Below are 14,788 nucleotides of genomic sequence, written 5' to 3'. Positions count from 1 at the left end.
AACTTGAGCATAAAAGATTGATTGGTGCTGCCCCCTAAACTTTCTTTTCTTGTTTGTCAGGAAGGACGAGCCTTCGCGAGACCTTTTCGGCTGTCGCCATTGCATTGTAAGGTAAGCTCATAATTTCTGAGATGTAATCCCTTTACATCCAGAGATTGTCTTGATCGCTATATAACCATTTACCATCTCTACATCGCGAGTTCTCTCTACATATAGTTAGTAAGACCATTTCTTAATTTTCGCAACTGATACTCGCAGGGATTACAAAGTACCGCGATACCTCTCCGAGCGCTAGTCCCAGCCGGGTGTTTTCGTTGACAACTTGTGCAGTGCTCTCAGCAGTCTGTGCATGCTAGTGTGTGCTGCTTTTGCAAAGTGTCCGGGACTGCGTAAATTCTTGAATTCTAAAACTTCATTTGCAGAAGATGGCACCACGTAAAGGAAAGCAGAAGGAAGAACAGCCCGTCGTGGCCTTAGGCCCGCAAGCTCTCGGAGGCGAAAACGTGTTTGGCGTAGCCCACATCTACGCCAGTTTCAACGACACCTTCGTTCACGTCACCGATCTCTCCGGCAGGTAAGATGACAGCTTATTCCTTTTATTCCGAACTCCTGCACTGACAAGAGCCCGGTGCCTTCCGGGCGTCCTGTCCGTTCAAAGTCGGCATTGGGTGTCATGATAGTGCGAAACAAACGCAGGAAGAACGTATCGGTCACTTCTCTAGTGTCTCCCAGACTCTAGAACAAGCCGGTTGCGTTCGAACACGCGCTCAAAGTGAAGTCTTGGCTGTGACCTCACTGCTGCAATTGCAGCTTTTCGTGCTAAGCGGTAGTGTTAAGTGAATCGGAATCTGACACGGTTGCGAAAGAGGGCTTTTGCATTTGTCGGTTTGGGTGGACACTCGCCAACAACCCTCTGTATTTGTCCGATCAGTCGCTCTGTTTAGATGTCCGGTTTACCAGCTTGGCTGGAAACTATTGGAATCCTTTTGGACAGATTTGCTCTCGAATCCTTTTGGTCCGAAGCCTTTTTTATGCCCGAGTCCCACTAGAGCAACAAACGACATCGACCAGTCTCGTGATTTGACAGGCTTTGTAGAATAGAGGAGGGTATAGGCTTGCAATCACTCATGCTTACTTCATGAGCACCGAACAGCTAAACGCCTGCCAAAGGTACCATCGCGAACATCCTGCATGTGTTTGAGGCTTGTGGCTTGTTTGTTTGTCACGCTAGTGGGACACGGGCATTACGGTTTCGACTAACCACAAACAGCAATGTGTAGTCTGCTTTGCATGAAGTATTTGGACATGTAATGACTTTGTAATGACACCATAAATTACATCAAGCCAATGGGTTGGTATCATTTTGCCCCACTTTGGTTGTAGAAACACGACGGCTGCAATTAAATTCAATAAACCGGAGCTGTATGTTCATAGTTTCTCATATTTGTTACCAACTTTTGGAACAAAGTAGAAGACGTTAATTAGCATGATTGCATCCACGCTACTCTATGGCTTTTCTGTCGGAAAGGTTTTAATGTTTGCACGTGACTGCTGTGTAACCAAGGGGGAGGCTGTTAAAGGGACACTGACAGGGTATTTATGCTTGCCGAGGTTTTTAGTAGTGATGGGCCAAACTTTTGTCGAATCTTGGGATTCAGCAAAGCCAAACTTTTGCTGAACTTTTCTAAAGTTTCGGCAAAAATTCATTGTTACCAGGCTTAACATTGATATTTTGTTTTTTCTGGCGAAAAAAGGTTTTATGCTTCTTTTTTTTTTTTTTTTTTTTTACTTAAATGCAACATGTAATGCATATTCACAGTTATTACTAAATAAGGTATTATTCTACAAGATAATTGTATCGGTGTCGTTTTTGTGTGCTTACTGGCAATTTTAGTGACTCCTTGCAGAAGTGGCGTGACGAGGTTGGGTAGAAGCGAGCATGACGCAGTCGCGAATCATTCTCCGAGAGTTTCGGTTTTGAGGCATTGTCAGAGCAAGCCTGCATGTGTATGTGCATTGTGAAGTGAAGACAATAACGCTGTATTCTTGTTTTCTCTGGGAGTCACCGTTTTGTGCGAAAACGAATGCAACGGTTGCTGAGCCTTTACCAGAAGAGATAATAATATTAAATATCCATGTTTTTTCGATTTGAATCACTTGACGTCAGCTTTGTATGAAAGTGCTTCCCATAATCGCAACGTCTCGTTTTAAACCTTTAGGACACACACAAGCGTTTCGGAAGACGGGAGGGTTAGGAATGTCGGATGTGCAACGTCAAGTATTTTAGTTCTGTTTAGTTTTATGCAGATACATGTAAATCGCAAAATAACCCTAATTGAAAAAGCAATATTTTGTTTTGGAACACACTACTCCCGAGTCGAAAACAGAATTGTTATAATTGCGAGGAGCGCTTTAAAGTAATTGTCGGCCAATGTTTGAATGTTTCAGAATGCACCGCATCATTTGTCACTTGTGCAGGGGACTGCGTAAATTACTGGTCAATCTTCTATTTTTGAGGCAAAAAATATTGAGGACTACACTCGCTCACAAACGCACAGTTACCGTGTTGTGTACTCCACACCGCGCCGTAACCGCTGGTTGTACTACAATGCACGATGGTAACCGCACAACTGCACGGCGTCCATTTGCAATCTGTGGCCCCGTCCCGTCACGTTCTCGCGCGTGCGCAGACATTTGCCAAATTTTCGCCGAATCTGAAGTTCGGCAGATTCGGTCCATCACTAGTTTTTAGTTGTACGTGACATATGAGAGCCCAACTTCCCAGAACAGAATTTGCGGCTCGAAATTTGGTTTCTTTACGCCCGAAAACCGCCGATCGAGAACTGGCCGGTTTGAGTCCCGCTCACTCTCTTTTCCGTGGTCACGGGCCGTCTTCTAAGGTTTCGACGCGACCACCAAATTTAATCAAAGTCGTTCATCATTGAAGTTACACAGTCAATACTAAAAATAGAAAAAAAAAAAATATGAAACCCATTATTTGTGGCTCCCAAAAAGCTGCAAATACGTTGGTTGAATAAAAAAAATTGCGCAGACAACTGGAAGCATTTTGTGCGTTCACTGCATAATTCAACATGGCGTCATTTCGTGGGACTCGCGGGTGGCGGCGGACGACGAGCGTGGGACCTCTACTTCAGAGCTGTTGTTCATGGTACCAACGAATTCTGTCTTCCTTCGAAAGAGAAATTTTGGACCGATCAAAAGAATTGATATTCATCCCGTTCGACACGCCCGACCAGCAGGCCGATTGCACGAAGATGTCGCCGAGCCATTATCCTTCTCGTGGCTGAAGACATTGCTCGCTCAAACGTCAAGCACGAAGTGCGTACATGGAGTTGAATATGCACGAGTATGATTTCTTTACTTGGCATGAATGTGGCCAATGCGTGGTGCTGCCTGACTTCAAGCCGGGAGTGCGTGTTCTGGTGGGAAATCGGCAGCAAACTTTCCGACATACAGTCGACCGGATGCATAACTGGCATAACTACGAAAGAAAAAGTTCCTTCAGTAGCTCAGTGGAAAGACGTGCGCTTTCACGCAGCGGGCACGGGTTTGATCCCTAGTGTGGGCGTACCATTTTTTTTTTTTTTTTTTCCGAACATTTCACAATGTTTACACATCTTGTGTTTACACATTACACAAAAAAAAATAAAAAATTGTGGACGATACGTTGCTGAATTAAGTGGTATGGGATTTCATTTTTGACTCCTCTGCCGCACAATGCCACTTTCAGATGTGAGGCAGCTCTTCACGCAACATTTTGGGAGTATTCTTTTCGGAGCCAGTCACGGGAATTCCCCACGGGCACTCACTACTAATTGCCAACACTTAAATGTACAAAACAACTCTTCTTGAAGTACAGAAAAGCAAGCAGAACAAACATAACTGCAAAGGAATCGTATGGCAAACGAATCCTGAACGCATTTCGTCTGCTGCACCTGAAAAAAAAAAAAAAAAAAAAATATCGCACGGTCGGGTGTAGTTACGTGACTTTCGCCACTCATTCTCTCCTTTCCACATCTCAGTTTCAGTTTCGAGCAGTTGCATTTTTTTGCTTTATTAAAATATTATGTGACTCTAGCAAACTATTCATTGGGTTGTATTCCGACACCATAATAAATTGCGTGGCAAAGAAATGAAAAAAAAATTTTGGGGCGGTGTCAGTGTCTTTTTAATAGTCTAAGCTCGTTATAACAGACCTTGATTTTGACCAAGATTTCGGTCTGTTTTAAAAGGAGTATGTTGTATGCAGATATGAAATTGAGTTAATAGCACATAGGGGAAAACCAACCAAACTTTACAAATCAGTATGTTATGTCTAGGGTTCCGTGTTTTCGGTATATACCGATAATTAACGCCCGAGGTGTTTTTTTCTGAATCGGTAAAACTCGAAAAACAGCGAATTCGAGCTGCGGAAAAAATGGCAGCTTTGCTAAAGGAATCTTCAAGCCCACTTTCTTTTCTCGTTGACCCGGAACACAGCCCCACGAACTGTCCTTGGGGTCGTCCCTTTCTTTTGAAACAATGTTTATTGCCTAGTTTTCTTCCCTTATCTTTTTTAGCACAACGGTTTTCAAGTCTCTTGTCCAGGCACAGGTTTCCTGGTATATGGGAGAAAGGAGGAAAGGCGAAGAGGGGCGGGGGAAGGGGGGAAGGGCAATGCATTGGCAGCTTCTGCAGAGCGCACAGCAAGGAATGGCCAGTCTTGTCAAAAGCTTCTTTTGATTTTCTTGTCATTCAAGCGCAAACGTGGAGCTTGCGTTTTCTGGACTGGGTTTCTCAGCCGCAAGGAACGTGCTCCGATGACTGACAAGTCTCTCTGACAATGTACATGTCAATTTTTTTCAACAAGTTTCATTTTTGATATCATGCTTCTGAAAGCGTCACGCTTTGTGTTATTTCCATATGTATGTGTGATGTGTTTGGTGTGTGTACAATAAACGTGTGTAATGTGAGGTGTGCCATAGTTTTTCTAGTAATTATGCAGTCACTTTGCAACACAAGCCCCGATAATCAATAATTTCTTTCCAGAATTTAAATTAAACATACAAAAACATTGATTCCAAGAGAAAAAATAAACACCGACAAATAACCCACGAACCTGAAGAAAAATAGATACCGAAAATGTGGAACCCTGGTTATATCCAAATCTCTGTTGTAATCAGGTTTGTTATAATGAGCTTAGGCTATACATGGCTTGCATGCGTCCTCATCACACTGCCAATGGTTGTACCTACTCGTTCCTGCTGGGAAAAACCAATGGTCCTTTTTCCAGTCGGCCGTGCACATGTATAGACCCCCTTCCCTGGCCTTGGCTCCCTCTGTCGCCAGTTTTGCAAGGCAAAGTATATGCCAATATGGGGCATAAAAGGCAACAGAGGTCAATACAACGGCACAATATCAATGTATTCTGATGGGAAAAGGCAAGTTGGGCTGCCCTTCCTTTGTAGTTTGAAGAAGGCACTCATTCCTGGAAAAAAAGTGGACATCTGCGTCAAGAACAAAAAAAAGGGGGGGGGGGGGTGCAGATCATTACATTTTTGGAATGATCTGTGAGGTAACAAATTATTCTTTGGTTCTGTTTGCAGGGAAACCATTGCTCGGGTGACGGGTGGCATGAAGGTGAAGGCCGACCGTGATGAGGCATCTCCCTACGCGGCCATGTTGGCTGCTCAGGACGTGGCCGAGAAATGCAAGCAGGTCGGCATCACTGCACTTCACATCAAGCTGCGTGCCACAGGGGGAACACGGTGGGTCCTCGTCTGCCGCTTTTTGTGGGGACTTCCTGCGCAGTGTGTTTCTTTTTGACTGCATGCGCTTGTCTACTTACAACTGTGCTGCCAGCTGATGAGTGTTTAGCATTATTGGGGAATTTAAGTGAGCTCAAGAAGGCTACAGAGCTACAAGAATGGGCCACTTAAAGGAGCTGTGCAACGATTTTAACGTTGAAAGAATTGGCATCTTCTGCTTTTGATATTGTTCACCTTGTCACAAATGACAGAAAACACACCTCCTTTCATTGAAATGTTGCGATTCCGCCACGTCATAGCGAGGCAAAACTTGTAATATTCCCCGAACCGCAGCCGCGAGCGGAGGCCATGAGAAATATGCGGCGTGACGTCACTGGGGAATCTTGTAGAAAGAGAACTAGTTGTACGAATACCTGCTCGATAAAAGGTAACTTTTCTATAAATGTTGTCGTTCCAACATATGTATAAATGCGTCAAAAACCTGCTATTATCGACAAAACTTTTATTATACGGAGTTTTAGTGGCGCCATCTATCCTAGGTCCACAAAACTATCAGCTCCATCTGCTACCGTGAACAGCCGCCAGAAGCTGGATGGGGAGGGGGAGAGAGCCTAACCTCCTTGAGATAGCCGGACGGGTATGGCCGGACCCGGATGAGACTTTCCTCCTTTCACCACATGGTTTGCGCTGCGCCCGCCAGCACGTCGTCACCCGGTCGCGAGCTGAGAAGTTCTCGCTGCTCACTGATGGTTCTAAAAAGAGAACTTTTCTGGAACCCCGCACCTACCCCCTCAAAGTCACTGCGCACATGACCCAAAAGATGATCTACGAGTTGATAGGCGGCAAAAACCTGGATATTTTTCATTTTTTTTAAATAAAAACACAAGTATCCAGGCAAAATCTGTTTTTGTAGTTCACTTCAGAAGTGTCGGGCATCAACTTCCACAATAATTTAAGCAAAGCCCTCAAATTGTTGCACAGCTCCTTTAACTGCGTGCCTTGATGCACATTACCGTAGATACCCAAATGAGCATCTACACTTGTCTAACTGTTAATTGTTTTCTTTCAAGCTTTAAATCTTAAATTTCCATCACCTTTTCAAGTGGTATTTCTAAGCTAGTCATGAGGCTCGAGTAGCATACAGTGAACGTAGCCAGGTCGGTGGACCTAAGGTAAAGTTCCAGTTGCGAATCCCCAAGTGGCAGGTGCGATTCCCGGCTGAGGTGCGCACAACCCGACTGAGGCTTGTGGAGATTGTTAAACCCCCAAATTTGACTGATGTGGGGGTTTGGGGGCCGAGTGGACTGGCACACACCAGCTCGGGGCACATGGAGTGAAAGCTCTCGCTGCAGAACTCAAGAATCCCGGTTCAATCCCCACCCCTGCCTGTTTCGTTCTGGATGACAGGGGTGGAAGCGCTGCGCCAATTGAGCCACCCTGCGCCAATTCACTTCCCTGCGCCAACCTGCTCCAAAACGCCAATTTCAACTTTTTTTTTTTTTTTTTTAGTGTTTTCTCTAAATTTAGCGGAAAACGGTTGGCCACGGGCCACCATCAGGTGTGTACTTTTGCTTAGGTGTCACTGCGGGTGACTCGTACCAACTCGACTGGGGCTCCGAACCATGTCTAACCTCAGGGCGAGGCGTCGATTTTAGTTCATAGAGAGTGCGATGTTGTTTTTTACTACAAAGAGTTTATATACGAACACATCGGTTTGGTTTCGGGCATAGTTGGTTGGCGCGGTTGGAGCCCGATTTGCCGTGATCGTGGGAGTTGGTGCCTCGGCACCGGTGGGCTACCTTGGCCATTAACATGAGCAGAAGTAAGTGGTCTTTACTAGCTTTACCTGTTATTTGGTAGCCTACCATATTTGGACGTTTAGCCGTGAAGAATCGCGAGCACAGGCACATCCGTTCTCGAGCTCAATTTGTCTTGTCAAAACGAAACCAAAACCATCATTGTGTGCGCGAATGTGCACGCTGTCGTGTGTTGTCTACCGCCGTCAAACCACTGGCGAAAACAATACCCGCGATCTTAAGCGAGTTGGTTAATTGGCAGTGCTACACACTTTTTTGTTTCTTTCCTTTAGCGTGGAGGAGTGGGGGTTACATCAGAAATGCCGTACAACACTCCCGCGCTGCCGATTCCTGTCAAGAACGGACCTTAACTTGCTATAGCCACTCTACTCGTATAAGTTTCTGGTTGGGGGGGGGGGGGTTGGGGTTGGGTAGGGTAGGGAGAAGTTGGTGGGCTTTTTGTCACGTAAGAAGGCAGCCTGCCCCGCAGGGATCAGCGCCTGATCAGCTACATCTCATTTTCAGTCTCGTTCAAACTGTCTTCTCTTAAAGCACTTCTACTGAGTGCACAAGAACTCATAAGCAAGGGTGAGGCAGTTAAGGACATGGACAAGGTGGGGAGTGGACACCTCCTGCTAAGAGATGTGAACTCTAAACTGCCCAAAGTACTCGAGCGCATAAAAGAACTTGACTCTGCTCTTCAAACTGTGAAAAAAAAGGTGAACTTCAGTTGTATCTAAATTACACAGATTCAGCTTAGTCACAACCCTTTTTTTTTTAACATGGAGCCTGTGGGCTCTTCTAGTCAGTGTTTATGCTGCATATGTATTAGTGGCTGTGATATTTAAGACAATATATTTTTCCATCCAAAGTAATTAGATATAGCTTTGTATGTTAACTTGGGTGTAGGGATTACTGTATTTTATGAACAGGGATTAAGCACATTTGTATTTAATAAAAACAGGTCAGCAAGGACTGCTTTATTCTGAAACATGTTGTGGTACCTTAATTTTTTTATGGAGACACGCAATGCACAGCATTTTATGGAGTACATAAGGTTGCGTTAATTGCTCTTCTAGTCGATGCTTAAAGCTGCATATGTACGAGTGACTGTGGTAGTCTAAAGATATAAAATACACATTTTATTTTGCATCTGAATTTTTGTCAAATGTCAGTAGCCTTGTATTTTGTTACTAAACTTGATACAGGGCTTTTTAAGTAGTGATTGAACATGTGTATTCTTTATTAAACAAAAACTGTAGTCAGCGAAGGTTGTTTATCTGACACCTTGCAGTGGTTTAGTTTTCTGGATACATTTTTACAATTGGTCTATTAAGTAGACGGTTTTGTACTGGCGTGGCTCAAGTTAGGCTTTTATTGTCGGGGCCTCCCATATAAAGTCTATCATGACTCTGCCTGCTGCCGGAATGGTTCTCAAAGCCTTTCCTTTGCATAAATTGCCAATATTCCATATTTCAATGCAATAGAAATAGAAAAATGTGTATGTATGTTGCTTGAAAATTATTCTGGGATGTGCATGCATATATTTTTGCTACATTTTCACATTTAGAAACAACAAATCACTTTTAGACATTTGTTTGACCTCCGTGACCTGCTCCAAAACCAACTTCTACGGCTACAAAACTTATTTTTGCTGCTCCCGAGCTGCTCTAAAGCGAGCGTTTTACTGCTCCAAAGTGGGACTTTTGCTGCTCCCAGCCCTGATACAAAAGGCTCTAGCCCGCTTCCACCCCTGGGATGAGCATTGCACCAGTGTGTGGTCGTGTATTGCTACTGTGTGATGCACGTTAAAGACCCCAGGCCAGCAGTTATGCTGCACTGGCTAAATTTCTGATCTACAGCTGAGAAACAAGACACACACCAATTTTTTTTACTTTGATTCGATCAGCATAACAAGTTTAGACATATTTCAGCATGCAACAAAGGGCCCGACATTGCTGTTAGTCTTTAGTTTGCCTACACCTTTGTGTTGTCAGATTTACTAGAGATAGAGCAGTAAGGGCATGGTAGGTGCTTTAAAATGCTCGTTTTCACCCAAGAGCACAGCCAGGTGCAAGTTTGGTTTATCGCAGTGCATTACTAATTTCCCCTAGTTAATTGAGATGTTTGTATGTGCATTTAAAGTCAGTTATTTCTTTATCAGAATGTTTCAGACTAAAAGGACATGTTTTGCTCTGACAACCAAATCTTAAGAATTCCTATGAGGAGTGTGTGAACTATGGTACAACACTTGCTTTTTCTTGAGGTGGCAAGTCTAGTTGATATGACGTCAGCTGGCGAGAAGTTGCTGGTTTCTGACGGTGGCTCCTTTCTTGCGCAGGACAAAGACGCCTGGACCGGGAGCTCAGTCTGCTCTCCGGGCCTTGGCCCGTTCAGACATGAAGATTGGCCGCATTGGTGAGTTGCAATGCGGACAGTTGTACCCGGTTCGTGCTGCTGTCTTCTCCTCTTCCTAGTGGAAACAGTTCGCAGCAGTTGTCGCTGCGACTTGATCCCGAGAACTGTTCAGCTAGCAGGGTAGTGAAGGCGACAACTGCGAACTAGGCAGTCTGCCTAGCTTTCAAACGGGCACTTTTATTGTGAGCGTTCATTCCGCGAAAGCACGTTTTAAAGTCACCAGTGTATTTCGTGCCCAATGACATTTCAAAACGGCAGTGGAGTGCAGCATATTACATAAAACCGCACGCAATACGGTTTCTGAGTCGCCACCAGCACCAGGATGGTTCTCTGCTGACTTGAATAATCACAAAAGGTGCTGGTGGAGCCCTAAGCGACTGATGGATGGATGGATAGGCCGGAATGAGTGGTGCATGGCACTCTCTGGCAGTGGTTAACGCAGTCGTGTATGGCGGCACGCAGTTCAAATAACTATTTTGCATTTTCATGCGTTCAAATTCGGGGAGCTTTTTCCCATTCAAGTGCATTGTGCTTTGATGGGACCCGAATGTTAGTTTAAACTATCGGGATTTGTACTGTAGTCACTGGGAGCCCTGCTGATCTTTCGTTGGAGGTTACGGACACTTGTCGGAGCATGCCCTTCCGGCTACCAGGGTGTTAACCCGACTGCTCATAGGTTGGCTAGGTGGCAGAAGCTTCTGCATAAAGGCGCGTTCACACTCTTGCAACCGAGTACGACCGAGAGAGACTTCTTGGGACCGGATGCACTGAGCGGAGCTGGTCCTAAGAGATCGCAAGAGGCTTAAAAACCGGTTTGGTCTCTCTCGGTCGCACTCGGTTGCAAGAGTGTGAACGGGCCTTAACCCTAGGGGTTCAGCTGTATTTGTCTTTCTGTCTAGATGCTTTGCATCCTTGCGTCTGTTGTGGCTGTAATGTCATGAGATATAGAAGGCAAAGGTGTTTTCATCTTTTCTTTGATAAACTCTGGATGCTTTTAATGGGCAAACTCAAAATGCTTAGTAGTTTTGTTTCTATCATGCATTTGCCTCCATGGTTTTTCCAACTGCTACCGGCATTCCTGCCCTTAATGTTTCTTATTAATTATCTCATCATTTTTGTTGTCGAGTGAACTGTATTGCACGTTGGTAGGGTTCTTGCGACGGTATTTAGCCTTCGTGCAGGGCATGCAATGTGTAGAGGAGTAATTTAGTTCCTGGTGGAAAATTCCTGCACCGTATTAGAGCTTGTCGCCCTCTTTGCTCGGGTGGTAGGTGTCAAACTGGTGCAATATTAACGAGTCTTTTGGGCCGTGGTCGACGTTTCTTTAGAACACTGACTGGTCTGGAAGCCTACATTCGTTTTTAATGTGAAGAATGCAACACAGCACAAACAAGCAATTGCTGGTTTCTCATATTTTTCTCATATCTATTTTACAGTGGTGTGCTCATACTACTGTAAAACAATTTTCGCAGCCCCTATATTTTGCGAATCGATCACAGAGTATATAATTGTGGCCAGTAAATTTCGCGAATTCCAGACGCCTGCATTAAAACTCTTCATAACCGAAATTTTTGCACGTCCTTAAATTTTGCAAATTTTTAAATTCGCAAAAATTAAGGGCTTGCAAACATTAAGGCTTTTACAGTATGTGCAAACTTGAGCAGTAATTATCTAACACGGTGTAGGTGTAACAGCACATAAAAACAAAGACTAAGGGAAGAAACAAACAACACCGGGCGAGTGCTGATCCTTCCCTTGGTCTTAATTTTTACGTGCTGTTGCACCTACACCATGTTAAACTTCTACCAACTAGCCCGGCTCTCTACTTCATTATAGTAATATCTAACATTCATCAATAACCTGTCCGGACAAAAAGGTGCAGGTTTTGTGTTTTTACTGTGTAGCACAGCAGACACCAGCAGTGCTGCTGAAGTTTAGAATTCTTGAGAAGCTTCTTAGCTGTGGCATTGCTCATAAAATGGCTGTGACAAACTTCTTTTTTTGCTGTCTACAAATCGACGTCGCCATTCGAAAAAAAAAAAATAAGCGTTTCAGTGTTGGTTTGCTTCCCCGCACCCCTAACATGGCCGTCGTTGCTTGTTTGCAGAGGATGTGACGCCAATCCCATCAGACAGCACTCGGAGGAAAGGCGGTCGTCGGGGCAGGCGTCTGTAAAGGCACCAGAATAAACCTTTCGTTTGGCATCTGGCCTCACAGCAACGCTCCTCTCTCGCTTCACTGCCTGTTGTGGTACAGCGTTCATGGACACTTTTGTTACCCACGGTCATTGACAAAAGTAGGGCAAGGAGGAGCTTCACTTGTCCCGCCTCTAACACGAGCTTCCTACTTTACACTACACAATGTTCTGGCTTCTCAAGTGCAAGGTTGAGATCTTGCATTGGAGTCGCATCAGCTGCCATTGCTCCGTTCTGTTCTCCTGTGCCCGTAAATTCTACAGCCTACATTTGACACCATTGAAATTGTTTTTCTGGTCAAGGCTTGCTGAGAAGAGCAGATTCGATGGTGCCAAATGTATGCCGCAGAAGGCTCTGTACAGGAACCTGGTATGGAGCAGTGGCGGCTGGTACGGTGCCATATGACGTCACGTGCAAGGCATGCATATGATACTGAAGAGGGCTGCATAGTTTTCTAAATATCAAAAATGAAGCGGAGTTGCCCTTTAATGGGCCCTTTGACACGGACGACTACGGCATGTACCTCTTTTCTGTGCAATGCACAGTTCTTGCAAGAGCAATTTCGCCCGTGGTTCTGGAAACTCCCTGTACTTATTTGGCCCTTAGCATGCTTGGGAGCTCTGGTCTATGCGACACTGTTAATGTGAAAGCCGAGTAGGTCGTTGCTCTGGGAAGAGTAAGGTCTGGGCGTGTGTAGTGAACCTCCTTGCTAGGAGTCCATTGTCGTCTACTTGGTGCCCTCCCGATACGGTTCACTGGAGCAAGGAGTTCCTTCCTCGTTAGCGGGACGGCGGTCCTTCGTTCAGATCATTCCGCACCTGCTCTGCGCGACAGTTGGACTTGGGATTTGTTAAGGCTCAAGGTAGGTGCTTTGCCTGTGTACATTGTGAATCATTAATTTGTAAATTTAGGAAATGCATTCGTTGGAGACTCCGGTCAATGTGATAGAGATGAGTAAAAGATTGCAAGACTGAAAGATGCGACCACCTATTGATGCTGGTGGAAACTGCCTGCAAAAATAAGCTGCAATATACATTTGACTGGAATTGCAATGTCCAATGACATTTGTAGTTTAGTCCCGAGTTAGTGTATTGGTGGCACAACTTTACGGTAATCATTAATTTGTTCAAAGGTGTTTTCAGAACTTCGTGGAAAGTTAGACATTTGATAGAAGTATGCCTTGATAAACTGATTAGTGTTACCCCAACATGGTCCTGAAGTAACAATATGGTAATAAAATTTTCCAGGACAGGCAACTGGCTTAATATATAATCTTGATTATATTGTCTGCAGAAAAAAAAAAGTTGACCTTGTGTCTAATAGAATTTAGATAAAATGCTTGAAACAAAAACCTAACCATTTATTTCCAGTGGTGTAGTTGACATAGTTAATTAGGAGAACAGGGTTTCTTACGAAAAATGTGGTTTCCTGTTCGAAGTTTGCACCTACTCATGCAAGTGGAAACTGTCACCTGCTTGGGTTGCATGCTTGTTTGGACTGCTTGCATCAGCGCCAAAGTCCACTTTTACAGCTATGCAAGCAAGATAAGCTTCCTCTTGATTGTGGGGCGAAGATAGCCAGATAGCCGTTTGTTCCCAAATAGAGTTTGCTGCTTGAAAGGAAATGCTTGTTGCGTATGTTCAGCTAATTCTGATTCTTTCGGGTAAGTACTTCGACATTCTTTATTAGCATAAGCAATTCTAACTGTAAAAATGTTGATGCTAGGTCATTACTGCCAGCTTCACTGTCTATTGGCACTTTAGTACAATCACAAACTAACTCCGGGCCTAGTGTTGTCGGTCGTTTAAAGGAGTACTACGGCCGTTTCTTGAGCTACCGCCCCAACAAATTTCATTTTCTGAATGCCTGGACATTAATTAGTCTTCATGGTATGCTACTTATTGTTTGGAAACTCAAAATAGCTATTGAGAAAACCGTAAATGAAGATGATGCCGAAACCAACATTTAAATTTCCGCGCGCTCTCCAGTGGTGTGACATCACAAATCGTACAGACTTTCAGGCTGTGCACCTAATCTTAAACACAGTAAAGTTGAGCCTTTTTTTCGTGCTTCTCAGTGAATGAGCCTTCAAGCATTCTTTTGCTACCATCAAGCATCTTGTATTCAGCTGGGAACATGGTTTACTGCCCACTTGGTACCATTTCTGTCATCGCACTTCAGTGTCAGTAGTCAGTAACACAAAAAGAAATTCAACATCCGCTAAATTTTTTTCTTTTCACAATAGTTAAGGGACTTGTACAGCCGGACAAAAAATCGCCGGAAAGGGTACTTTAGTCCCCCTTTAAAGAGGCAATAAACTGCTTTTTGAAATCCTTGTTTTATGGTCATAACTCGATCTACGAGCTCTAAGCATCTTAAGAAACCACAAAATTACATTCATGCACGGCCAATTTGCATATTAAAAAGGTGATCAAAGTTCCTCGCACTTGCCGACGGCGTAGAACGACAGAGGGCGCTCTGAACTTTGCTGAATGGGGTCGAACGACGGACACCCTTTGCTCGCGAGTGCCGGCCACTCGTGAGCGAAGGGTGCTTGCATGGACAAGCGAACGACCAGTTCCGCTCATCCACATGGGAACCCAGCACCTTC

At 44.5% G+C, this 14,788-nt stretch overlaps 1 protein-coding gene across 3 annotated transcripts; it reads left to right on the top strand.

Annotated features, from left to right (window-relative positions):
• The first annotated feature begins 30 nt into the window (after window positions 1-30).
• LOC8041878 (40S ribosomal protein S14) lies at window positions 31-12,202 on the top strand. Of its 3 annotated transcripts, none has more exons than XM_002415047.4 (5): window positions 31-111; window positions 423-574; window positions 5,607-5,768; window positions 9,906-9,982; window positions 12,090-12,202. In XM_002415047.4, exons 2-5 carry the CDS (start codon window positions 426-428, stop codon window positions 12,155-12,157), a joined length of 456 nt encoding a protein of 151 aa, XP_002415092.1. In that variant the 5' UTR covers window positions 31-111; window positions 423-425; the 3' UTR covers window positions 12,158-12,202. The 3 variants fall into 3 exon arrangements, with proteins under 3 accessions (XP_002415092.1, XP_029827554.1, XP_029827553.1); XM_029971694.3 differs by having other exon boundaries at window positions 99-219; XM_029971693.4 differs by lacking the exon at window positions 31-111 and adding an exon at window positions 125-215.
• Window positions 12,203-14,788: the final 2,586 nt, after the last annotated feature.

This window comes from Ixodes scapularis, unplaced genomic scaffold (genome assembly GCF_016920785.2).
Source record: "Ixodes scapularis isolate PalLabHiFi unplaced genomic scaffold, ASM1692078v2 PGA_scaffold3__209_contigs__length_174095766, whole genome shotgun sequence".
In the NCBI taxonomy this organism is placed as follows: Eukaryota; Metazoa; Arthropoda; class Arachnida; order Ixodida; family Ixodidae; genus Ixodes; species Ixodes scapularis.
The sequence above is the reverse complement of the archived record's forward strand: the minus strand, read 5'-3'. Positions and strand labels throughout refer to the sequence as shown.